At 36.2% G+C, this 26,748-nt stretch overlaps 1 protein-coding gene across 1 annotated transcript; it reads left to right on the top strand.

The window, feature by feature from the left end:
* The first annotated feature begins 20,650 nt into the window (after nt 1-20,650).
* Nucleotides 20,651-25,631, top strand: LOC110786206 (cation/calcium exchanger 5). Its single transcript, XM_021990746.2, has 2 exons — nt 20,651-21,597; nt 24,293-25,631. Exons 1-2 carry the CDS (start codon nt 20,806-20,808, stop codon nt 25,055-25,057), a joined length of 1,557 nt encoding a protein of 518 aa, XP_021846438.2. The 5' UTR covers nt 20,651-20,805; the 3' UTR covers nt 25,058-25,631.
* The last annotated feature ends 1,117 nt before the right edge of the window (nt 25,632-26,748 follow it).

Below are 26,748 nucleotides of genomic sequence, written 5' to 3'. Positions count from 1 at the left end.
TAAGAATGTATGTCTGCCTTGATGCTCTAAGGGAAGGTTTCAAAAAAGGGTGCAGGCCAATCATAGGGGTTGATGGATGCCATCTGAAAGGTGCTTACCCTGGTCAGATACTTGTTGCTGTTGGCAAAGATGGTAATAACAACATTTTCCCATTTGCTTGGGCCACAGTAGAGGTTGAAAATACAGAAACATGGTGTTGGTTCTTGGACTTGCTACTGAAAGAATTGGGTGGTGATAGTGGAGCAGGTTGGACCTTTATGTCAGACAGACAAAAGGTATGGTCTTCAACCTGTTTAAAGTTAATTCTTTGTATATGATTAAGTACTTCATTAATTAACATTGTGTGTACCTTGTTTTGGTTGTAAACACAGGGTTTGTTGCAAGCTTTTAGTGCTGTGGTGCCCCAAGCTGAAACAAGATATTGTGCAAGGCATATTTGGGCTAATTTCAAGTTGTAATTCACTGGTTCTCTGTTTAAAGACCTCTTCTGGAATGCTGCTAGGGCTACAACTAAGGTAAAATACTTACTTTAGTTAGTTGGACTCGGGAACGTGTCCAAGTTCCCGACACGGCTTATTTTATATTAGTTAGTTGGACATTGGGAACGTGTCCAAGTTCCCGACTCGGCTTATTTTATGTTAGTTAGTTGGACTCGGGAACGTGTCCAAGTTCCCGACTCGGCTTATTTTATGTTAGTTAGTTGGACTCGGGAACGTGTCCAAGTTCCCGACTCGGCTTATTTTGTGCATGGTGACTTAAGTTGACCTAGGTTGACTTTTTCTGGTTTTTTTGTTGTGACTGAGTTGATTGTACTGCTTGTGTGCATGGTTGCTTAATTTGACGTTGGTTGACTTAAGTTGACCTTGGTTGACTTAAGTTGACCTTGGTTGACTTAAGTTGACCTTGGTTGACTCTTTTGTGACTTAAGTTGACCTAGGTTGACTATTTCTGTAAAATTTTTTTAACTGAGTTGATTGTACAGCTTGTGTGCATGGTTGCTTAAGTTGACCTAGGTTTACTTTTTCTGGAATTTTGTTGTTACTGAGTTGACTATGCTTCTTGTGTGCATATTGACTATAGTTGAACTTGATTGATTGTGCTCCTTAACTGAGTTGATTGTAGAGCTTGTGTGCATGCTGCTTCTGTTTTGCCTTCTCTTTTCTGTTTTTAGATTTCTGTTGACGGCATGTATGTGGTATTTGTAGTTTGACTATGAAGTGGCAATGGAATCTATTAAGACATTGAATGAGGATGCATATGAATACCTGGATGACATCCCCACAAAACACTGGTCAAGGCATGGATTCACCACTAACTGCAAGTCCAACATGTTATTAAACAACATGTGTGAGACATTCAATGCAGTGATTAGGGATGCCAGAGATAAACCAATTCTCACCCAAATGGAGTGGTTGAGAAGGTATATGATGAAAAGGAACAACGATAAGTGGAAATCTATCAACCAGTTGGGGGGGGGGGGGGGGGGGGGAACTGTTATGCCTTATGTGAATCAGGTGTTTCAGGGGATGGAGAATTCAGTTAGAGCATGCACAAGCATCCAGGGACAATGAATATGAGGTTCAGCTAGGGGGGGACCAAGTGTTGGTAAACTTGGATGAAAGAACTTGCACATGTTACAAATGGGATCTAACTGGTATCCCATGTGTCCATGCATATGCAAGTCTGCTGGATAAAAGAGCAAATCCACTTGATTATGTGCATACTGCTTACAGCAAGGATACATATAAAATAAAAATTACATAAGGTAGTAATTACAAAAGGTAGTAATTACAAAAGGTAGTAAAATAAAATAAAAATTACATAAGATAGTAATTACAAAAGTTGGTTATTTAAAAGGTAGTAATTACGAAATTTTCCTTCTTATAGATATATAAGAAGTTTAGTGGGAGTACGTAAAACTTAATTGGTCCTATGTGTATCACACACATATCTCTCTATTGTGAAATAACATTCAAATACTAATGACTTAGATTTGAAATTATTCATCAATGATGGACCAAGGCGGAACTTAGTACATACTGAGTATTAAGATCTATTTACAAAGATCTTATGATATTGTTTTGGATTAAGTAATGGCATTTACTAAATCAAACACGAAAGACTCCATTGGAGATATTCGACCCATATGAATAAATCTAAGTAAAGGATGTTTGAACTATGTATAAGCATTTACTAAGTTAAACATCAAAGGATCTAAGTAAGATTCTTAACCTATATTATATGTCAAAGAATTTAGCTGGATTTAGTATCTACTGAAACTAGATGAGCTAAAGTTACATGAATAGAATTCAATTGGGAATTATTCTGCAAAAGAATTTATCATGTATGATATAATATGAGGATCGCCAAAAACGTATCGTATGACTTTAGACATGACGAACATATACCAATCTCTATTGATCTAAGTAAAGATCAACTAGATTGAGATCAAGAAAAACGTATGGTACTTGCAAAGGTACATAAGAATACTTCTTGATTCAAGGAAATAAAGATATGCTGAATATTGATGCTACACGCATAAACACTGGCAAAGGATCAAGCAAGATTCCTTGGAGTTAACCATTGACAAGGACGAGCTAAAGAGCATCGTGTTTTGAAACGGCAACATGGATTGGAGACCATGAGTTGTTGCGTGGGAAATTAAATATTAATTTCTATGTTCTAAGATACAGCTGGAAAGTATTCCACATATCTGTGAACTGCTTGGATAAGTAAATCCAAACAAAGCATCACTAGCAACCTAAACAGTTGAAGTAAAAGTACTTATTGCCTAATAAGCAATAAAACAGGGTTGTTAAAGTTAAGAGTTCTTCACTGAACTTGGGTAGATCACCTGTCTGCTGGCTTGTGTTAGGTTATGATACATATGACAATTCATAAATCATGCGGAAAAACCATTTATCCAGGAACACATATTATTTACACATAATCATATAGCATAATTTAGATGCATACTCTTTGTTGCGTGCCTTCCCTAGCTGCGCCCGAACCGAACAAGAACAAGTCTTTAGGACTCCAAGTGTCGTCCCTCCGTAGATAGTCCACAGCACGTCCGGATCCGCCTTAAGATTGACCAACTAGAATCGCCCTTAAGGTACTAGAATTTTCGGCACTCTTAGGTAAGAAATATGGCTGAATTTTTCTCTCAAAACTCACTTTGAATACTTGAATTAATCTCTGAAAATATGTGACCCTAGGCACGTATTTATAGAGTTATGGAAAGGGAATTGGAATCCTAGTAGGATACGAATTAATTAAACTTAGAATCCTACAAGAACTCTAATTAATTAATTTATCCTTTTAGGAATAGGAATTTAATCATATACTAATTCTAATAGTTTTAGGAATCATGCATGAACACAAACTCACACACACACACGGCAGCCACGATGGGCCGCCCATGCGTGTGCGTGCGAGCAGCAGCCCACGCAGCGAGGCCATGGCCTTGGCGCGCGCTGGGCCTGCCTTGCGGTGGGCCTGGGCGCTGCCTTGGCTTGGCGCGCGTTTGGCTTGCTGGGCGATGGCCCGACTTCGTGCTGGGCCTTCGTCCGGCAGGCCTCGTCCGATGCTAATTCGTACGATACGCTTCCGATTAAATTCCCGGTTCCGGAATTCATTTCTGATACGAACAATATTTAATATTTCCGATTCCGGAATCAATTTCCGTTTCGAACAAATATTTAATATTTCCGTTTCCGGAATTATTTTCCGATTCCGATAATATTTCCGATTCTGACAATATTTCCGTTTCCGGCAATATTTCCGATTCTGACAATATTTCCATTTCCGATAATATTTTCCGATACGTACCATGTTTCCGTTTCCGGCAACATCTACGACTTGGATAATATTTATATTTCCGATACGATCCATATTTCCGTTTCCGGCAATATCATCGTTTCCGGAGTATTCATTTCTTGCCTGTGACGATCTCAGCTCCCACTGAAACCAAGATCCGTCGATTCCGAATATCCATAGATGGAGTATCTAATGCCATTAAATACTTGATCCGTTTACGTACTATTTGTGTGACCCTACGGGTTCAGTCAAGAGTAAGCTGTGGATTAATATCATTAATTCCACTTGAACTGAAGCGGCCTCTAGCTAGGCATTCAGCTCACTTGATCTCACTGAATTATTAACTTGTTAATTAATACTGAACCGCATTTATTAGACTTAACATAGAATGCATACTTGGACCAAGGGCATTATTTCCTTCAGTCTCCCACTTGTCCTTAGGGACAAGTGTGCATTTCCTAATTCCTTTGTCGCTCGATGCTTGCTCTTGAACATAAGGTAAGAGTGGCCATCCTTATTATGTCCAGAGGTGCTCCTCGGTTTCAGAGTTCAACTGATCAAATAAACAGATAATCATAGCCTATGATTCATCCGAGCACGGCCATGCATTTCACAGTTTCTAGCTCTCCGAGTGGCCTTGTACAACTTTTAAGCATCTCATCCCGATTTATGGGAGGACAATCCCAATCTTGCGATCTTGAGATTAGACTTCGTTTGATAGGTGATTACCTGAGCGTTGCCTTTATAGCCTCCTTTTACGGTGCGACGGTTGGTCAACGTCAAAGCAACCAGTTCTCAAACAAGTAATCTCAAATCACTCAGGTATTGAGGATTTAGTGTCTAATAATTTTAATGAAATTTACTTATGACCGATTTTCATCTCTTACAGTAAAGTTTCATAGGTCTTGTCCGATACTAGTCTTCCCAAAGTAAGTATCTATGCAAATGATTATGACATTGCCATGTCCACATAGTTCAAGAAACAGAACTACTAGTCATCTTGCATTCTAATCGTCTAACGTTTTCTATGCGTCCAATTTTATAGAAAACTCCGACTAGGGACCATTTTCAACCTTTGACATTCAAGTTCACTTGATAGAAATTTCTTAGTCACAGGACTGGTCCTGACAGTCTATCTTGAATATATCGTCAAATTTGAAGGGACTCATCATTTAATACTAAACCAAGATTAAATGGAATATGAAAATACATTTCATATATGATAAATGTTCAACCCCAATGTTTTATAACCATGGGCCTCAAACCCATCTTTAAAACAGTTCATGGAATTCAAAGCTATGCTTGATTTCCAGTGCTACAATGTGAGTGTTGTTTCTCACTTGTTGCATAGGTTTAGTTATCATGCTTTGCCAATCTTAACATCCTTTTCATCGAATGTTCTTCGAGATATGATGATAAGATCTTTTCGAGTTTGTTTATTATGTGATCTAGTCTTTCTTACTTCGATGGTGGTTTTACTCATTTTGCAATGAAGAACCATCAAGTTAGCAGACGTTTTTCTTGCTTCAAGAGTGGTTCTACGCATTTTTCAATGAAGAACCATCAAGCCAGCAGATAGGTGATCTACCCAAGTTCAGTGAAGAACTTTAAACAACCCTGTTTTATTGCTTCTTAGGCAATAATTACTTTTACTTCAACTGTATAGGTTGCTAGTGATGCTTTATTTGGATTTACCTATCCAGGCAGTTCATAGATATGTGGAAGATTCTCCAACTATATCTTAGAACATAGAATTTATTATTTTAATTTCCCACGCAACAACTAATGGTCTCCAACCCATGTTGCCATTTTCAAAACACGATGCTCTATAGCTCGTCCTTATCAATGGTTAACTCCAAAGGGTCTTGCTTGATCCTTTGCCAGTGTTTATGCGTGTAGCATCAATATTTAGCATATCTTTATTTCCTTGAATCAAGAACTATTCCTATGTACCTTTTCAAGTACCATAAGTATTCTTGATCTCAATCTAGTTGATCTTCACTTAGATCAATAGAGATTGGTATATGTTCGTCATGCCTAAAGTCATACGATACGTTTTTGGCGATCCTCATATTATATCATACATGATAAATTCTTTTGCAGAATATTTCCCAATTGAATTCTATTCATGTAACTTTAGCTTATCTAGTTTCAGTAGATACTAAATTCAGCTAAATTCTTTGACATATAATATAGGTTAAGAATCTCATTTAGACTCTTTGATGTTTAACTTAGTAAATGCTTATACATAGTTCAAACATCCTTTACTTAGATTTATTCATATGGGTCGAATATCTCCAATGGGGCCTTTCGTGTTTGATTTAGTAAATGCCATTACTTAATCCAAAACAATATCATAAGATCTTTGTAAATAGATCTTAATACCCAGTATGTACTAAGTTTCGCCATGGTCCATCAATGATGAATTATTTCAAATCTAAGTCATTAGCATTTGAATGTTATTTCACAATAGAGAGATATGTGTGTGATACACATAGGACCAATTAAGTTTTAAGTACTCCCACTAAACTTCTTATATATCTATAAGAATCATGTATATTTTATGAAACTAAAATGCTTATTAGCTTCACTTAAAATACAGTTCCAATTCCCAATTGCTTGCTTAAATCTGTACTTAGATTTTATAAGCTAGGTTTCCTTTTCAAGCATTTATTTGGATCCACAAATCCTATGACATACCATGTACATAGTTTATTCCAACATTTTATTGAGGAATTGTTTTGTCATCCAATTGCCATATGTACCAATATGCAATCATTGCTTGATTTATAGACTTGAGCATTATGATTATGCATGAGGTTTCAACACAATCCATGCCATGAATTTTCTTGTAACCTTTAGCAACTAATCTAGCTTTGTGTGTGAACACAATTCCATGTTTGATGGTTTTTATCCTTAAAACAAACTTGCAACCAATAGGTGTGAAACTATTCTTGCAAATCAACAAAATTTCAATTTTGTCATCAAAACATTGAGTATGTTTTATGGCCTTTAACCAATTAAACATATAGTCTATATATGGCCTCTAACCATTTTAGGGAATCTGGGTTTCGTCATAGCTTTCTTACAAGTCACTTCTTTTAGTTTGACTGCAAGTTGTAGGTTTCTTTACTATCTAATAGAAGAATTGCATAGTTTCAGTGACCTGAACTCCATGTTTCTTCACTATCTAATAGAAGAATCTCATAGTTCCAATGACTTGAACTCTATGCCTACTTGGGTATAGAACATCAAACAACAGAATATCAATAGCCACTTGAAAGTCCTTTGAATATTCTGTTCTCCTTGAAGCACTTGTAAAGTCTTCTAAGAGAAGTCTATTCTTTAAAGCCACTTCTAAAGTCCTTAAAGAATAAGTTCGGTTTTTCTGAAGCACTTTGAAAAGCCTTCGGAATGTCCGTTTATGTTTGTTGTTCGCCTTGAAGACTTTCGAGGTCTATTTTCTCCCACTTGTCATTTTGGAAACAAATCTCCAAAAGGACATTATTTCGAGCAAACAAACATTATGTTCTCAAAAATTCGTGGTAGAAACAATACCCTTGTGTCTCATTTGAATAAATCACAATGAAACATATATCTAGACTTGGGCCTTAGTTTGTTGAATAACAAACACTAAGCTCCCACTGAGTTTAGCAACTCTTTTGATATATATAATTGAAAAGATATCCTGAAATTACTTTTCAATAGCTTTGACGAATTTGGTTTAGTTTGGTGGTAGTTGAGCATTTTGTTTTAGAAATTGTAGGAAAGTTCTTTATGATTCATCATTGATCGAATCAAGTACTAATTGACTTCGATTATTCCAACTACGATATGCCATATCTTATGGACCTAGATTGTGAAATTACAACACACAATCATTGATGATCATATTTGGTCTCAAGTAATCATCAACATGATCTAACCTAGATCTTTATGATTTCTTGCCAAGTGGATTTTATACTTCTGAATCCTGGAACTACCCAAACAGATTCAACTTATATCACATTTGAGTCAATAAACCTATATTCACTCAAATCCATGTGAAATAATAAAGTCATAAAATCTTTCTTTATCTTTGAACTCTATCGTCTAGGCGTTCTAACAATAGTTCATATCTTCTGTTACTTTCAACAAGTAAGACTAGCTTGTCTTAAGTTGATCTAGAAATCAACCAACTTTCAAAAGTCCATTAAAATAGAGCTTTTGAATGTTAACTTGTTGATATGGTCTAAGCAACAATGCCAAAGATTAGTGGAACTCAAATCAAGGGGTTGATTTGAACCTAGTAAAGTTCTTTAAAGAGTTGTTTGTTTTAATCAAGCATATTGACTCATCCCGTAAATGACCATTTCATTCAAATAAACAAACAAACAAGCATTGTTTTTGTTCTTCTGAATGTGAGTATTTCTGTGTTTGAAGCAGAAATTTAGGTATGCTGATTATGGAACAAAATAGCCATTTAGTTCCAGCCTTTGAAAGGACTTAAAACAAACTAGATGACCCTACAACTAATGTAGCATTGCCATGCTTCATTTCCCACTTGTAGGTCATTAGTGTATCCTAGCTTCCATTGTTTGAGTTATTACCGAAGTAAGAACCTCAAGCGGTATATGATACCAAGGAAGTTTGATTGCTAGGTCACTTCTCTTTAAACATAAACTTATAGGTAGAAACGAAATCGTAAATTCCTTTCATTTGTTCCTCGTTTTCCTATTTCTTGTACCCTTTCTTATAGTCTTTAGAATTGAATTCTTTAGTGTTGACTTTTATACTTTGTTAGACATGTCCAATGTCACCAACAAGGTTCTTTACCATTTTAATTTATGTTGAATATTTTGTTTCAACTAGATGATCTTACCAGAAGCTTCTAAAGTTCTCTAAGCATCGATCTATTCGAATGTCTAGGGACTAGACTCATTCGAGAATTAAATGGACAAAGATATTAGGTTGTTAACCATTGGTAAAGCTGAGCGTATTAAACTCAATGCTTTATGATCTCAAAACTACATTGTATTTTGAATTCACAAGCACCAATTGGTTTGCCATTCGATTTTGATATTCGAAAACAACCATAAAAGTCGCTAAAAGAAACGTACATTTTAAATTGCTCACTTTCTCTCATTTCCGTGAATCGTTCTTGGATTCACTACCAATCGAGGAAATTTACTGTTACCTTTCTAAAAGGATTTACTGCAGTGCAAGATATTTAATTATAAACAATAATTAAAACATACATTGAAGCATGCAAAGTCTAAACATTTATCATGAATAATAACTTGAAATTAAAGCAACCATGCAATTCAAACAAGTTATTAGCATTTTATTCGATTTTATTGTTTCGGCAGGTGTGAATAAAATGATTCCAAGACCCTAAAACCATTGAAGAATTAAGCACAGTTTGTCGACTCAATTCTAAAACATTTTAGGTAAGCAAAAAGCCTTTTGCTAATAGTCTAGAAACTACTCTTGGTTGATAGGTACGTCTAAGAACTTATTAGGTAAACCTATCGATTTTGCCACGACATAAAAGGACTCCTTACTTATATCGTTGAGTTTCACCAAAACTAACATGTACTCACAATTATTTGTGTACCTTGCCCCTTTAGGACCAATAAGTAACACCTCGCTGAGCGAAAACTATTACTAGATTGATGTAAAGGATATCCAAGCAAGTGTATATTTTGGCATGGCACCTTTTAACTCAATTTTTAAGTTTGGAACTTAAGGCTCTTACTATGTTGGTTAGATTTTAAGTGAACTAAAATCCTTAATCATGCAACATAATCAAGCCACAATCTTACGCATAATTAAGACATATTTAAAGCAATAAATAACTTAAAGCATGCATAAGATAAATGTGATCTAGTATGGCCCGACTTCATCTTGAAGCTTTGACTTCAAAGTCCGTCTTGAAAATCTCCGTGGGAGGCACCATTTTCTTCAAATAGGATAAGCTATAACTAATTACAACTATTTGATGGTACGCAGACCATATTTGAATTGAAAAATAACTTTGGTACTTTAGACCAATTACATTCAAATTAATGGTACGCAGACCATATTTTCTATCCTATTTGGGCCATACTAGTCACTTCATAACCTGCAAAACAGTACATATACAATATATACCATTCACCCATTCATTATCATGAATGGCCCACATAGCTGGTTAGTAAAACACATTATGCATCACGTAAACATTTCCAGCAATTAATCAAGGGCACCAATAATCTACCAATTATTCAGTCCTTATTAATTCTAATCAAGTTGTTTTAACCTTAAGGATTTGTAGACCTAATCAAGAGTTTTATGACTAAAAGGGCTCCCACTCAAACCAATAAATTCATATCCTTTACTAATTTTAAACATAAAAATGTATTTCTAGTCTAACCGGAAACATACAAATTTAATTAAAATTTAAAGCTCATATAAATTTATAATTGAATCCAAAAGTTTAATTTAATTTCAGTCGTATTTAAATTAATTCATGATTTTAATTTTAGTAAAATAATTAGAATAAATAAAATTTATTATAATTACAATATTCAAAATCAAAATCCAAGAAAATAATTTAAATTATTAATTTTAAAATAAATTAAAATTACGTAAACTGAAAATTTTCAAATTAAACATTCAAAACGATCTAATCGCAACGCAAACACCCTACGCATCGCACGCCCATGGGCCGCACGCACACAGCCATCGCTAGCCATGTGCGCGCAGCCCATGCGCTCGTCGCATAGCTGCTGCATCTCCATCGCAAGCCATCGCACGCTGTGGTGCTTGCTGTGCGCGCGCCAGCGCTCGATGCACGCGAGCCATCGCTCGCTGTGCGCGGTCGCCAGCGCACGCTGCGCGCGCTCCATCGCACGCTGCGCGCGCTCCATCGCTCGCTGTGCGCGCGAGCCATTGCTCGCTGTGCGCGAGCCATCGCTCGCTGTGCGCGTGAGCCATCGCTCGCTGTGCGCGCGAGCCATCGCTCGCTGTGCGCGCGAGCCATCGCTCGCTGTGCGCGCGAGCCAATGCTCGATGTGCGCGCGAGCCATCGCGCGCGATCAACGCTGGGCGCAGCGCTTGTGGCACGCGAGCTTGCGCTCGCTGCGCGCGAGGCAGTGCGCGTCGTGGCGCAGCTCGCTTGCTGCCCACACGCGACTGCCATGGCTCGCCTTTCGCCCATGCCCATTCGTCCATAGCTCGTGGCCCACGACACAAGGCAGGGCTGCTGCCTTGTGCTCGTGCACCATGCCTTGCTCATTGCATTCGTGCCGCACGGGCGACGAGCTCCCTTGCTCGTCGTCGCATGCCCGCACTATACAACACCCCTTAAGGGTAACACGAAGCGTCCATTGCTTTGTGCGTGCAAGTTATATGAACAAATCGCATAAAAATTAAAATTTATATTTAAAATTAATGACAAATTAATAAATAATATTAATTTCATAATTTTAGGGCGAAAAATCGAAAATTTATTATCCAATTGATTTCCGATTATTATGGATTCAAGTCTAGGTCATAAAAATTTAAAATTTATCATAAATTTACAATTTTTATGGTGGTTTTTAATCATAGGTTTCTAATTAAATTATAATTAATTATGAAAATCAAATTAATTCTAAATTATTCTAATTTTCAACAAATTAATCATAATTACAAATTAGATTGCATAATTAACAAGGCTAGGCATTCAAACTTGTTAAACATATACAGTAGGTCAATCAAAAATTCAAGATTTATCAACAAGAATCGCAAATATTTAATTTAACATCTTAAATTTACGAAATTTTGCATTCGAAAAACTAAAACCTTCGAAAAGTCATAGTTAGGCTTCGAATTTGAGAATTCTGGGTTCGGCAGAAAAATATTCTTTTTGTCAAAATTTTAGAATGCCTTTTACATGCGGAATTGACACAAAAATCACTCGATTTGGATGAGTAACGAAGAAACTGCAGAAAAACTGCGTACGTATAATTAAATAAACGCAATTTGCAATTAATTAACAATTACGAAAATTACTCACCCCTTTTAATTCTTGCAAATTTGTAATATTTAACCATGTTCATGCAATTTAGATTATGAAAATAATAAGGGGCTCGTGATACCACTGTTAGGTTATGATACATATGACAATTCATAAATCATGCGGAAAAACCATTTAGCCAGGAACACATATTATTTACACATAATCATATAGCATAATTTAGATGCATACTCTTTGTTGCGTGCCTTCTCTAGCTGCGCCCGAACCTAACAAGAACAAGTCTTTAGGACTCCAAGTGTCGTCCCTCCGTAGATAGTCCACAGCACGTCCGGATCCGCCTTAAGATTGACCAACTAGAATCGCCCTTAAGGTACTAGAATTTTCGGCACTCTTAGGTAAGAAATATGGCTGAATTTTTCTCTCAAAACTCACTTTGAATACTTGAATTAATCTCTGAAAATATGTGACCCTAGGCACGTATTTATAGAGTTATGGAAAGGGAATTGGAATCCTAGTAGAATACGAATTAATTAAACTTAGAATCCTACAAGAACTCTAATTAATTAATTTATCCTTTTAGGAATAGGAATTTAATCATATACTAATTCTAATAGTTTTAGGAATCATGCATGAACACAAACTCACACACACACACGGCAGCCACGATGGGCCGCCCATGCGTGTGCGTGCGAGCAGCAGCCCACGCAGCGAGGCCATGGCCTTGGCGCGCGCTGGGCCTGCCTTGCGGTGGGCCTGGGCGCTGCCTTGGCTGGGCGCGCGTTTGGCTTGCTGGGCGATGGCCCGACTTCGTGCTGGGCCTTCGTCCGGCAGGCCTCGTCCGATGCTAATTCGTACGATACGCTTCCGATTAAATTCCCGGTTCCGGAATTCATTTCTGATACGAACAATATTTAATATTTCCGATTCCGGAATCAATTTCCGTTTCGAACAAATATTTAATATTTCCGTTTCCGGAATTATTTTCCGATTCCGATAATATTTCCGATTCTGACAATATTTCCGTTTCCGGCAATATTTCCGATTCTGGCAATATTTCCATTTCCGATAATATTTTCCGATACGTACCATGTTTCCGTTTCCGGCAACATCTACGACTTGGATAATATTTATATTTCCGATACGATCCATATTTCCGTTTCCGGCAATATCATCGTTTCCGGAGTATTCATTTCTTGCCTGTGACGATCTCAGCTCCCACTGAAACCAAGATCCGTCGATTCCGAATATCCATAGATGGAGTATCTAATGCCATTAAATACTTGATCCGTTTACGTACTATTTGTGTGACCCTACGGGTTCAGTCAAGAGTAAGCTGTGGATTAATATCATTAATTCCACTTGAACTGAAGCGGCCTCTAGCTAGGCATTCAGCTCACTTGATCTCACTGAATTATTAACTTGTTAATTAATACTGAACCGCATTTATTAGACTTAACATAGAATGCATACTTGGACCAAGGGCATTATTTCCTTCAGCTTGATGGTTCTTCATTGCAAAATGCGTAGAGCCACTCTTGAAGCAAGGAAGATGTTTGCTGACTTGATGGTTCTTCATTGAGAAATGCGTAGAACCACTGTTGTAGCAATAAAGACTAGATCACAAAATAAACATACTCAAAAGATCTTATCATCATATCTCGAAGAACATTCGATGAAAAGGAATTTAATATTGGCAAAGCATAATAAACTAAACCTATGCAACAAGTGAGAAGCAACACTCACATTGTAGCACTGGAAATCAAGCATAGCTTTGAATTCCATAAACTGTTTTAAAGATAGGTTTGAGGCCCATGGTTGTAAAACATTGGGGTTGAACATTTATCATATATGAAATGTATTTTCATATTCCATTTAATCTTGGTTTAGTATTAAATGATGAGTCCCTTCAATTTGACCATATATTCAAGATAGACTGCCAGGACCAGTCCTGTGACTAAGAAATGTCTATCAAGTGAACTTGAATGTCAAAAGCTGAAAATGGTCCCTGTTCGGAGTTTTCTATAAAGATGGACGCATAGAAAACGCTAGACGACTAGAATGCAAGATGACTAGTACTTCTGTTTCTTGAACTATGTGGACATGGCTATGTCGCAATCATTAGCATAGATACTTAGTTTGGGAAGACTAGTATCGGACAGACCTATGAAACTTTACTGTAAGAGATGAAAATCTGTCATAAGTAAATTTCATTAAAATTATTAGACACTAATCCTCAATACCTGAGTGATTTGAGATTACTTGTTTGAGAACTGGTTACTTTGACGTTGTCAACCGTCGCACCGTAAAAGGAGGCTATAAAGGCAACGCTCGGGTAATCACCTATCAAACGAAGTCTAACCTCAAGATCGCAAGATTGGGATTGTCCTCCCATAAATCGGGATGCGATGCTGAAAGTTGTACAAAGGCCACTCGGAGAGCTAGAAACTGTAAAATGCATGGTCGCGCTCGGATGAATCATAGGCTATGATTATCTGTTTATTTGATCAGTTGAACTCTGAAACAGAGAAACACCTCTGGACATAATAAGGATGACAACTCTTACCTTATGTTCAAGAGCAAGCATCAAGCGACAAGGGAATTAGGAAATGCACACTTGTCCCTAAGGACAAGTGGGAGACTGAAGGAAATAATGCCCTTGGTCCAAGTATGCATTCAATGCTAAGTCTAATAAATGCGGTTCAGAGATTCGATCATGCACCATCTTCCACTTTTATCGTATTAATTATACAAGTTAATAATTCAGTGAGATCAAGTGAACTGTATGCCTAGCTCGAGGTCGCTTCAGTTCAAGTGGAATTAATAATATTAATCCATGTTAGGTTATGATACATATGACAAAACATAAATCATGCGGAAAACCTTAATTCCAGGAAACATATTATTTACACATAATCATTTAGCATAATTTAGGAGCATACACTTTGTAGCGTGCCCTCCCTAGCTGCGCCCGAACCGAACAAGAACAAGTCTTTAGGACTCCAAATGTCGTCCCTCCGTAGATAGTCCACAGTACGTCCGGATCCGCCTCAAGTTAGACCAACTAGAATCGCCCTTAAGGTTACTAGGAATTTCGGCTATTGTGTTTGCAAGTGTATGGCTGATTTTTCTTTCAAAAACTTACCCTTTGAATACTTCAATTGTTTCTATAAATTATGACCCTAGGCACTTATTTATAGAGATATGGAAAAGGAATTATAATCCTATTAGGATATTAATTAGTTTAATTAGAATCCTGCTAGGACTCTATTAAATAATCATTATCTAATAGTTTTAGGATTTAATCATATTTCGAATCCCGATTGCTTTAGGATTCCCGCACGAGCATTGCACGAGCACCGTACACCCGCGCAAGCCTTGCGGCCCACGCTAGGCGCACAGCGCTCGGCCCACTGCTGTTGTGCTCTCGCGCGCGCGTCCCAGGCCTTGGCTGGGCCTGGTCGAGGCTTGGCGTGCAATGGTGCGTGTGGCTCGTTGGGCGATGGCCTGGCTTCGTGCTGGGCCTTCGTCTAGCGGGCCTCGTCCGATGCTAATTCGTACGATACGCTTCCGATTAAATTCTCGATTCCGGAATTCATTTCCGATACGAACAATATTTAATATTTCCGATTCCGGAATTAATTTCCGTTTCGAACAAATATTTAATATTTCCGATTCCGGAATTAATTTCCGTTTCCGGAATTATTTTCCGATTCCGATAATATTTCCGATTCTGACAATATTTCCGTTTCCGGCAATATTTCCGATTCCGGCAATATTTCCATTTCCGATAATATTTTCCGATACGTACCATGTTTCTGTTTCCGGCAACATCTACGACTTGGATAATATTTATATTTCCGATACGATCCATATTTCCGTTTCCGGCAATATCATCGTTTCCGGAGTATTCACTTGCTTGTGACGATCTCAGCTCCCACTGAAACCAAGATCCGTCGATTCCGAATATCCATAGATATAGTATTTAATGACATTAAATACTTGATCCGTTTACGTACTATTTGTGTGACCCTACGGGTTCAGTCAAGAGTAAGTTGTGGATTAATATCATTAATTCCACTTGAACTGAAGCGGCCTCTAGCTAGGCATTCAGCTCACTTGATCTCACTGAATTATTAACTTGTTAATTAATACTGAACCGCATTTATTAGACTTAATATTATATGCATACTTGGACCAAGGGCATTATTTCCTTCAATCCACAGCTTACTCTTGACTGAACCCGTAGGGTCACACAAATAGTACGTGAAGGGATCAAGTATTTAAAGGATTTAAATACTCCATTTATGAATATTCGGAATCGACGGATCTCGGTTCCAGTGGGAGCTGAAATCGTCAAAAGGCAAATTATGGATATTCCGGAAACAATGATATTGCCGGAAACGAAAATGTGGATCGTATGGGAAATATAAATATTATTCAAGTCGTAGATGTTGCCGGAAACGGAAACATGGTACGTATCGTAAAATATTATCGGAAATGGAAATATTGCCGGAATCGGAAATATTGCCGGAAACGGAAATATTGTTAGAATCGAAAATATTATCGGAATCGGAAAATAATTCCGGAATCGGAAATATTAAATATTTGTTCGAAACAGGAATTAATTCTGGAATCGGAAATGTTAAAATATTGTTCGTATCGGAAATGAATTCCGGAATCGGAAAATTAATCGGAAGCGCATCGTACGAAATAAGCATCGGACAAGATTGCTAGACGAAGGCCCAACACGAAGCCAGGCCCACGTCCAGCAAGCCCAGCGCGCAACACAGCAAGCTAACGGCACGCCAGGCCCAGAGCAAGGCCATGAAGGAAATAATGCCCTTGGTCCAAGTATGCATATAATATTAAGTCTAATAAATGCGGTTCAGTATTAATTAACAAGTTAATAATTCAGTGAGATCAAGTGAGCTGAATGCCTAGCTAGAGGCCGCTTCAGTTCAAGTGGAATTAATGATATTAATCCACAGCTTACTCTTGACTGAACCCGTAGGGTCACACAAATAGTACGTAAACGGATCAAGTATTTAATGGCATTAAATACTCTATCTATGGAAGATGGACGACACATAGAGAAACAAATGTCAGGCATGGAAGATGGACGACACATAGAGAAACAAATGCCAGGCAGGAATTAGGTGGAGAATTTTTAACAACATCATTAATGATACCCTGCACACCATGATCATGCCAATAAGATGTTCTTCAGCGACAGACGCGGAAGCTAGCGGAATACTACTTCTTTTATAGTGGCTAATGCTCTGTTCTTCTGAACTGAACTGAACTGAACTGAGATGAAATGAATTGAACTGAACTGAATGGAATTGAATGAATAGTAAATAATAAATAATAAGTATAATAAATAATAAATATAATAAATACTCCCTCCGTCCCGGAATACTTGACCTGTTTTCCTTATCGGGCCGTCCCTTAATACTTGACCTGTTTCTAAAAATGGAAATATTCTAACAATATTATATTATTTCTCACTCCACCCCTATTAACCCACCTACCCCCTACTCCATACAAAAAATAATTAAAAATTTAACCCCTACTCTCCCCCAACCCCACCTCTTAACCCACCTCCCACTAACTACATTAAAATAATACCCCGCTATCAACTACTACCTATTAAATTAAATAACTCAATTCAAGTCCCTTAAACTCTGTGCCGGTCAAACCGGGTCGAGTATTCCGGGGCGGAGAGAGTAATAAATAATAAATAATAAATAATAAATAATAAATAATAAATAATAAATAATAAATAATAAATAATAAATAATAAATAATAAATAATAAATAATAAATAATAAATAATAAATAATAAATAATAAATAATAAATAATAAATAATAAATAATAAATAATAAATAATAAATAATAAATAATAAATAATAAATAATAAATAATAAATAATAAATAATAAATAATAAATAATAAATAATACTCCCTCCATTCCTTTTTGTTGTTCCCATTTCCTTTTTTGGCGTTTCTTTTTGTTGTTCCCCTACTGAATCTTTACTATTTTTGGCCATAGTTTTTTTACCAATTTACCCTAAGATTCCCCACTATTTACCAAAAAACCTTAAGATTCTACTCTTATTCACACCTAAATTTCACCACTTTTCTTATTTTATTCTTAAATCTTCCCCATTTCCCCACCCATTTGAACCGTCCCTATCATGAATTCATGACAAAATTCATTTCTCTCTCTCTCTTCATTTCTCTCCTTCCTCCTCTCATTTTGCTCTATCTCTCTCTCTCCTCCAAAACCTCTGCAACTCTCAAGAACCCCAAATTGTTCTTCATTTTCCATACTTGCTCTCACGTTTTTCTCTCTCTCTCTCCTCTAAAATCTCTGATTTCTTAAAACTCTAAGATTCTCTCTCCTCCACAATATCTCTGTTCTTAAGATCTGGAGGTGAAATTTTAGATCGCCACCACCACCACACCTCCGCCACCACCACCCGCCAGAAAAAGCTGTAGAATGCGTATTATGGCTTTAGATGGTGAAATTCGACCATGAAAACTCTAGATCTAGAGTTTTCATGGTCGAATTTGGCCTCTAAATCCTCAAAATCGTGATATTGAGATCACGTTGGTTTGAATTTATTTTTGCCTTATTTCGAATTTTTTAGGTTGATGTTTGTCGATTTTTTTACGAATTTCTGGGTTATTTTTTGTTGAAATTTTGGGTTGATTTTGGTATGGTTTTTTGGTTGATTTTTGTCGATTTATTTTCGTTGATATTGGTCGAATTTTGGGTTGAATTTTGTTATTTTTTTGGGTTGATTGTGGTCGAATTTTTGGGTTGATTTTTATCGATTTTCTGGGTTGATTTTTGTTTGAATTTTTTGGGTTGATTTTGGTCGAATTTCTTGTCGAATTTTTGAGTTGATTTGGTTGATTTTTTGCCTTGATCTTGGTCGAATTTTTTGGTTATATTTGGTCGAATCTTGGGTTGATTTTTTCCGAATTTTTGGTTGATTTTTTGTCGATTTTTTGGTTTGAATTTTCTGGGTTTGTCCATGTGACAGAAATTGTAACTCAATTTATTCAATACTTTAATAAATATCTACTTTTTCCCCAATTAATTTAATACTTTCTCTCTCTTTACTTTATTCTTTTTCTTACACACAATCATTATTCTTACACCCAATCATTACTCATATCCCAATACAACCCAAGATTCAGTTTTCTTAAAATACCCCCAACATTCCTTATGGGTACAACAAAAAGGAATGGAGGGAGTAAATAATAAATAATAAATAATAAATAATAAATAATAAATAATAAATAATAAATAATAAATAATAAATAATAAATAATAAATAAAAATAATAAATAATAAATAAAAATAATAAATAATAAATAATAAATAATAAATAATAAATAATAAATAATAAATAACAAATAACAAATAACAAATAACAAATAACAAATAATAAATAATAAATAATAAATACTCCGTAATAAATAATAAAATAATAAAATAATAAATAATTAGCAATTAAAAATTAAGAATTAATAATTAATAATAAATAATAAATAACAAATAACAAATAATAAATAATAAAATAATAAAATAATAAAATAATAAAATAATAAAATAATAAAATAATAAAATAATAAAATAATTAATAATTAATAATAAATATAATGTTAATATTTATAATAATACTCATAATAATAAATAATAACTACAATAATCATACTTTTTTATTAATAACAATAATTACATATAATATTAATATAGTAATAGTAATATTTAAGTATAATAACGATAATAATAATAATTATATATATAAGTAATAATTGTCAATTTTAATTGCAATATCAAGAATAAAAATAATTACAAAGAAAGATTAATCCGTTCTTTTGAACTGAACTGAATGAAGCTGAACTGAACTGAACTTAATGGAGCTGAATTGAACTGAACTGAACTGAATGAAACTGCAAAAAAATCCAAAAGAACAGGGTCTTAGAGGAGGAATACAAGGATATTGGGAGGTGATAAATCCAAAGAAATTTTTACTTCTTCCAAGGAAATCCACATTTTTTCAAAGAAGATTTCCTTGGAACAAGTGAATTATTCCTTGGATTTATCATTTCCCAAGGATATTACCATCAATACAGACTGCAAATCTCTAATTGGCTTCCTGAAGGATATACAAGAAGCTCCCAATTTCCTTAAAAACATCATTGATGATATTTATAATTTAGGTAGCTCTTTAAATTTCAATTATTGTAAAATTAAGTTCTCTAGTAGACAAGCTACGCTGGACGCCCATAAACTTGTTGTCCAAGCAAGGGTGAATGGTCTCCAGCAAAGCAGCTAAGTATTTGTTTTGTGCCTGTCAATATATATATACATATATATATATATATATATATATATATATATATATATATATATATATATATATAATGGTAAAACAAAGACAAAATGTTGATAGAAATCACATTGTTCTCTGTATTCTTAAAATAGTATTCTTAAAATAGCAGAGATATGAGCAAGTGTAATTCATTACTAATACTAGTGTGCAAATGATTCTTGATAGTTTGATTTACTCCATACATGCAAACTAGCTTCCACACAAATACACAATCTTACTCCACCAATGTTGGACTCTAAGTCACACTATTTTTAAATGTTACTAGTCATTTATTGTTAAGAAATACTATTGATTTAGACATGCTCGAGTTTTCTCGAAATTTTTAGAGCTAAGCCTAAGATAGTTGGGCTTGGCTCGTTAAGATCTCGAGTCGAATGCGAACTCAAGTCTAGCAACTGAAGTTTACCCTGATAAAAACAACAGCACACGAAAACGCGCAAAATCGAATTAAGAGTCAGCTGTACACTCAACCCCCTGAAAAATTCTCCACACTCTCAACTCCCACTTTACAGTCAACTGCACCACCATCAAAAAAACCCAACTGACCTTCAAAACGCCATTTCTGATTCCTCCAACTCCAATCTCTAATGGCATGGCAAAATCGGCAATAATAATCTCCCTCCAAATCCTTTCCACTCTCCTCTTCTTCTTCATTACCCCATTTTCTCTCTCCTCTAACCCCTACCCAACTCACAGATCCCTCCTCACAAACCCCAACCCAAACCCCTGCTCAATCTTCTCCATCAATGGCGGATTCCTCAACTATCTCTCTCTTCACACCTGCTTCTTCCCTTCCAACCCCACTTTCTCTCTCCTCATCCTCTTCCTTACCCTTTTACTCCACTTCTACATCCTCATTAAAACCGCCCAAACCCGCTTTTCTCTCATCGTCACCACCCTGTCTTCGCACCTCTCTCTTTCCCCCTCCATGGCCGCCGTTACACTCCTCGCCTTAGGAAACGGCGCTCCCGATGTTTTCGCGTCCGTTGCCGCCGTTGCTGGGGGAGAAACTCGAACTGGGTTTGGGGCTATTCTGTCGGCGGGGACTTTTGTATCAGCTTTTGTTGTGGGGTTTGTTGGGATTTATGCGGCGCCGTTTAGTGTCGATCCGTCTTCGTTTGTGAGGGATGTGCTGTTCTATTTGATGGCTGCGTTTCTTCTGTTTTATGTGTATTTGAGCGGGGAATTGTATTTTTGGCAGGCTATTGGATTTGTTGGGTTTTATTTGTTCTTTGTTGGGTTTGTGTTTTGGATGGATTTTGGAAGTGGGAGTAAGAAAATTGTTGATTTTGAGGCGCAAAATTGTGTAGAATTGTTGGATTCTGAAAAGGGTGATCATCAAGTTCATGGGAAAACTTCTGGGGTTTTTCCGGCTTTAAAGAAGGTATATTCTCAGCTTTTTACTTGATTTTGCTATTTTTGTTTGAATTGAATCCTATTTACTTCATATGAAATGATTGTAATTTGATGATTTTGCACCGTGTGTTTCAGAAGAACCTTAATTTTGCTAGGTTGGGTGTTGATAAGTGATACATGATTCATGATTGAATCGGTTTAGTTATGTGATTTACCAAGTTTTGGGGTGAGCTTGCAAACATAATTTGACATACTACTGCTTACTTTGCTTCGAGGAAGGTCCTCTCTGTTTCCGCGTAGAAGATGGATGATCCATTTAGTTGATGAACGTGAAGAACGTCCAGTTATGTGTGGGAAAATATGGGGTGGTGGTGGTTGGTTTCTGATTGTAACGAGGCATCTGGTTGCTTGTTTTAGAAACTGAGTGTATTAAATAGTATTGAGACTGTGTCCGTCTTTTGGAGTTCTGACTTAGAATCAGAGCAACTTGTATATGTGTCTGTCTCATAGTATAGAATACTTACCAGGCTCATAGACTGCAAGCGTGGGAGCAAGTACTGTACTACTGCAAGTATGTGAATAATAGTAGAATACTTGCCAGGTTCATAGTAGCAAGTACTCTACTACGGCAAGTACCAATAAGCATAAAAGGCGAAAGTGGTGTGGTGTTCAAGGACTCAAGCTACAATCCTGCCATCTTGTTATATGGTTTGCGTTTGTTGTAAGTTAGATTGTTAGATTGCCGTATTGAGGATTTGTGGAGTAAGATGATCAAAACTTCACAAGGATGCTTGTAATCATAGTGGGGGTGAAACTTCTGTTTTTGTTTATCGGATAGTCTCTTCACATGATATTCTCCACTTCTTCTATTTTGTAGGTTTGCTAGTATTCTCTTACTTCTAAAGTTCTAGACTATGATTAATGTTAAGTACTCCTAGTTACCATGCGAGATTGGGATGAGTGATGACTACTACTGACGACCATCTAACTAGAGTTCTATGACACCAAGTACTCTACTACTGAGTGATGAATAGAGTTCTATGACACCAAGTGCTCTACTACTGCAAGTATGTGAATAATCATCAAATTAGTTACTCAAAGGTTTCATAAAAATCTTGTTGACCCACAATCAAAGTTAGTTACTCACATCAACTTAGGCTTTGTTTGGTTCACCTGAATTTGACTGAAATTAACTTCTCTGACTTATTTTTGTTGGACAAAACTTATTTTTGTTGAACTTATCTGAACTTTGATGAACTTATTTGTGTTGAACAAGTCGAAGATGGATTTTTTTTTCACAGAAGTAGAAGATTTTCAATTCCATTGGTATTGCAAATTTGCAATAGCTCCTGTTGATTCATAGAAGTGTAAATATGGTTCAGTTCAGCAGCACTACCTAGGGTAAGCAAATATGTTGACAATGGAGAAAAAGGGATGAAAAAAAGATAAATAGCTCAACGCACATGGGTTAGAAGAACATTTTCATTGCTGTTGATAGCATTCCATGAGGACCGTGAGCAAGATTGAGATTTTTATTCAACAAATGCACTTTTGAGATGAAACGGCATTCCACTTTTAGAAGTAGTGAGCTTCAACATGTTTCCTTTTGATTATTTAGTTTGGCAGAAACAAAGTTCTTTTTCTTAGGTTTTTTTTTTCCCAGATAGAAGTAGAGAACAAAGTATCTACAAAGATTGTTAGAACCACCTCTTCTAGAGGGATCATTTAGGAAGTAAGTTGTTTGAATTAATGCATTCGTGGCTGAAAACTGAAATGGTTTGGATTAAATATATCTTCTGAGTAGATTCAATTGTTGTGCATTGGGTTGTGGATATGATTTTGCATCATGTGCTCTGAAAGAAAGCTTAAGATTTGTTTCTTGAATGTTTGCATATTTGGCATGATTGGATTGCGTGTTTCTTGTATAAGACATTGTTAAAATGGTGTTGCTTCCTTTGCTTGCTGTAGTTTGTTTTGATGGCCTGTTTTTCAATAGTCCATTGAAAATTATTAGTACTGTGCCTGTTTTGTGGAATCTTGTTTGAAATTTGAGCAACTAGTAACATGCTATAGCATTGAGTAGTTATTTGTTCACCGAGTGCACATATAGAAGCATACGTGCAAAATTGGTGTGCTGTTTAGGCTGAAGCAGGGGATTAGCAGCTGCTTATTTTTAATTGGACGATCGTAATGTACATTTATTGGTACATATATAAAAGATATGTCGAGAGGCAGGGAGGGTTAGAATGTTTAGGGGATCCTTGTAATCATAGTGGGGTGCAAAATCTGTTTTAGTTCACCTGATAGTCTTGTCATATGGTATAGTCAAACTCTGTTGGTTTTCTAGTGTTTTCTTTCTTTTATACTATGAATAATACTGAAAATGAAAATTTCCAAGTTACCATGCGAAAACAGGAATGATTGATGACCATATTTCCTAATTCAGGAGAATGATAATCTTCTATCTGAGATCAGTAGACGGATAACTGGTAATTGCTGAAAACTAGCTCCATTTAGGGTTTAGAGCAATGTGTTTAGACCATGGCTGCCAATATTACCCAGAAAATTGGAAGATTTGGTTTAGTGTAGTTTTTCCCTCCGTGATGGGGGTAGATGGAAATCCCCCCTTCCCTTGAAATTATTTTGTGTTGATCTTATCAACTCTCTTATTTGTTTGAACTAACTTCATTGAGTAACACCAGTTTTCTCTCTGCTATCCTTAGATCTCAAAGATATGGGAAGTTCCAGTCTCTCTACTTCTGAAGCTGACGATTCCCCAGAGTTCTCCATCAGAGTGGAGCCGATTTTATCAGTCAGCAAATATCGCTCTTTGTCCACTTGCACTTCTTTACTCTTGCAAATCATTTATGCACATGTCACATCCCGTCATATTTTTGTTTCCACAAATGCACCTTCCTCTATGGTCTGTGGTGTTCTTCTCAAGCTCCTCTTTAGCAATAGTTCACTATATTGTTGAAAAAGAACCTCCCAAAACGGAGAAAATCCATGTTGTGCTAGTGGCCTTTGTGATGAGTGTCTTCTGGATATCCAATGTGGCTGGAGAACTACTCAACTGTCTTGCAGCATTAGGACAGATTCTCAACTTGCCACCCTCAATTCTTGGACTGACGGTGCTTGCATGGGGGAACTCAGTTGGCGATCTTGTTGCTGATGTGGCAGTTGCTAAAGCAGGACAGCCTGCATTGGCTATGGCAGGGTGTTTTGCAGGCCCGATGTTTAACATGCTCATTGGGCTTGGGACAGCTTTACTGATACAGACAGCCAAGGTCTCTCCTGAACCATATGTGCTCCATTTCCACGTCAGCATTGTGATAGCATTTGTGTTTCTATTTTTGAGCTTGATGGGGTCACTTTTAGTTGTGACTTGGTCTAGATTCCGGGTTCCAAGGTTCTGGGGTTTCTGCCTTGTTGGCCTCTATGTTATCTTCATCTTTGTGAGCCTAATCATAGCCAAGTTTTCATCTTAATTTGACTTGCAAAGATCACTTGTGATGATGATACAAGGGGCAAAATAACCGTCCTCGTTTGCAAGTGCTAGGTGAGGCAATATGGGGTGTACTGATGCCGTTACGCTGAAGATTGGTCGTTGTGCATGTTATAATCTGCTATCAAAATCCAGAGCAAAAGACAAGCAAGGTCACTGGTTCAAACAGTAATCAAACTAAAAGCTGCTAGTACATTGAACTCTGGAAGAAACTGATGGTCGATTATAGGAGTATATAGGCTTCCTCTGTTGCATTTATAGGAGCTCTTCTGATGTTAGCTGCTAGTAAAATACACTGTATATTATACGACCAAAGGTGATTCTTTTGGGATGATTGTGTAAAGGTGTGCCTGGATTGGGGGTAATAGAAAGGGTAGTCATTCGGGGCGAGGAGGAGGGGGTTGAATCCTGGCTCATTTTTGTTGGCTGGAGAGGGGGTAGAAGTTAGGGAAATGTCATCTATTTCCCCGAATGTAATTGAACAAATATACTTCTGAAATGAAATCTGTTATCAGAGGTCAAAATATCATACTCCCTCCGTTTCTTTTTGTTTGTTATCTTTTAGGGTGTTTCACAATGTTTGTTACGTGAGAGAATCATTTTTTGTGTCAGCTTTTAATTTTAATTGGTCCAATTTTTTCAACTCATTAAATTTCTTTACAATTTCCCAAGTATGTTAAGTTAGCAATCTTTGTATTTTTCCATTATTGTTTTATTTTGATAAATAAAACAATCTTATTAGTTATTGTAATTATTAGTGGATTGAGAGTTTATTTGAGTTTACTTTTTTAATAATAAAAAAAATCTTTATTATACGTTAATAAACGTGTAAAAGTTCAAACGTAACAAACAAAAAGAAACGGAGGGAGTAAGATCTTATCTCCCTTCGCCTCATCGGTCCTCCATAGACGATTATGATTATCATCATAATTACCAGTTCACCACCACCACAGGTCTATAGTTCCACCCTCAGGCCTCATCTCCTCTTCTGTAACTAGAAAAATGGCATTTCTAAAAAGAAACTATTATAGCTTTCCTTCTATAAATACTTGCTCCGACTCTGTGATTTAGGCTATGTTTTGTTTGACTTATTTTATTTACCTTGAGTTTGTGATTTAGGCTATATTTTGTTCTATTTATTTTGACTTATTTCAGACAAAATAAGTTCATATAATATAAGCTCAGAGAAAGTAGGTTTTTTGAAATATTTTCACACACAAATAAATTTGTTTCACAAAAAATAAGTTCTTTCAGATAAAATACGTTAAGATAAGTTAAGATAAGTTTAGTTAAATTCAAGTTCAAATAATATAAATTTAGACAAATAAGTCGAATAGAATAGAGCCTTAACCTAACTGATTAATTGAAATACTCCGTACAAGTTAAGTATATTACATTGTTATCTTCTACTCCGTATATGTTTAACAGTTTCTTTCTTTTGAAAGTTTATTTTCACAAAACCAGTTTTATCTTGGATATTTTCAAGTCATGTTTCTGAAAATTACCATCACGTGTGTGGGGATTATCATGTGGGGTCTTTTGGGTGATTTCAAATCAATAAAGTTTATAGTACTCCCTCTTTATTTATTTGAGGGATATACTTGCTTTTTTCGGCCGTATTTATTTAAGAGATAGACTTGCCATTTTTAGTAACCTATCAACCTACCATCTAAT

The sequence above is a fragment of the Spinacia oleracea genome, chromosome 4, assembly GCF_020520425.1.
Source record: "Spinacia oleracea cultivar Varoflay chromosome 4, BTI_SOV_V1, whole genome shotgun sequence".
Taxonomy (NCBI): Eukaryota; Viridiplantae; Streptophyta; class Magnoliopsida; order Caryophyllales; family Amaranthaceae; genus Spinacia; species Spinacia oleracea.
Note: the sequence above shows the minus strand (reverse complement) of the source record. Positions and strands in the feature narration are given on the sequence as shown.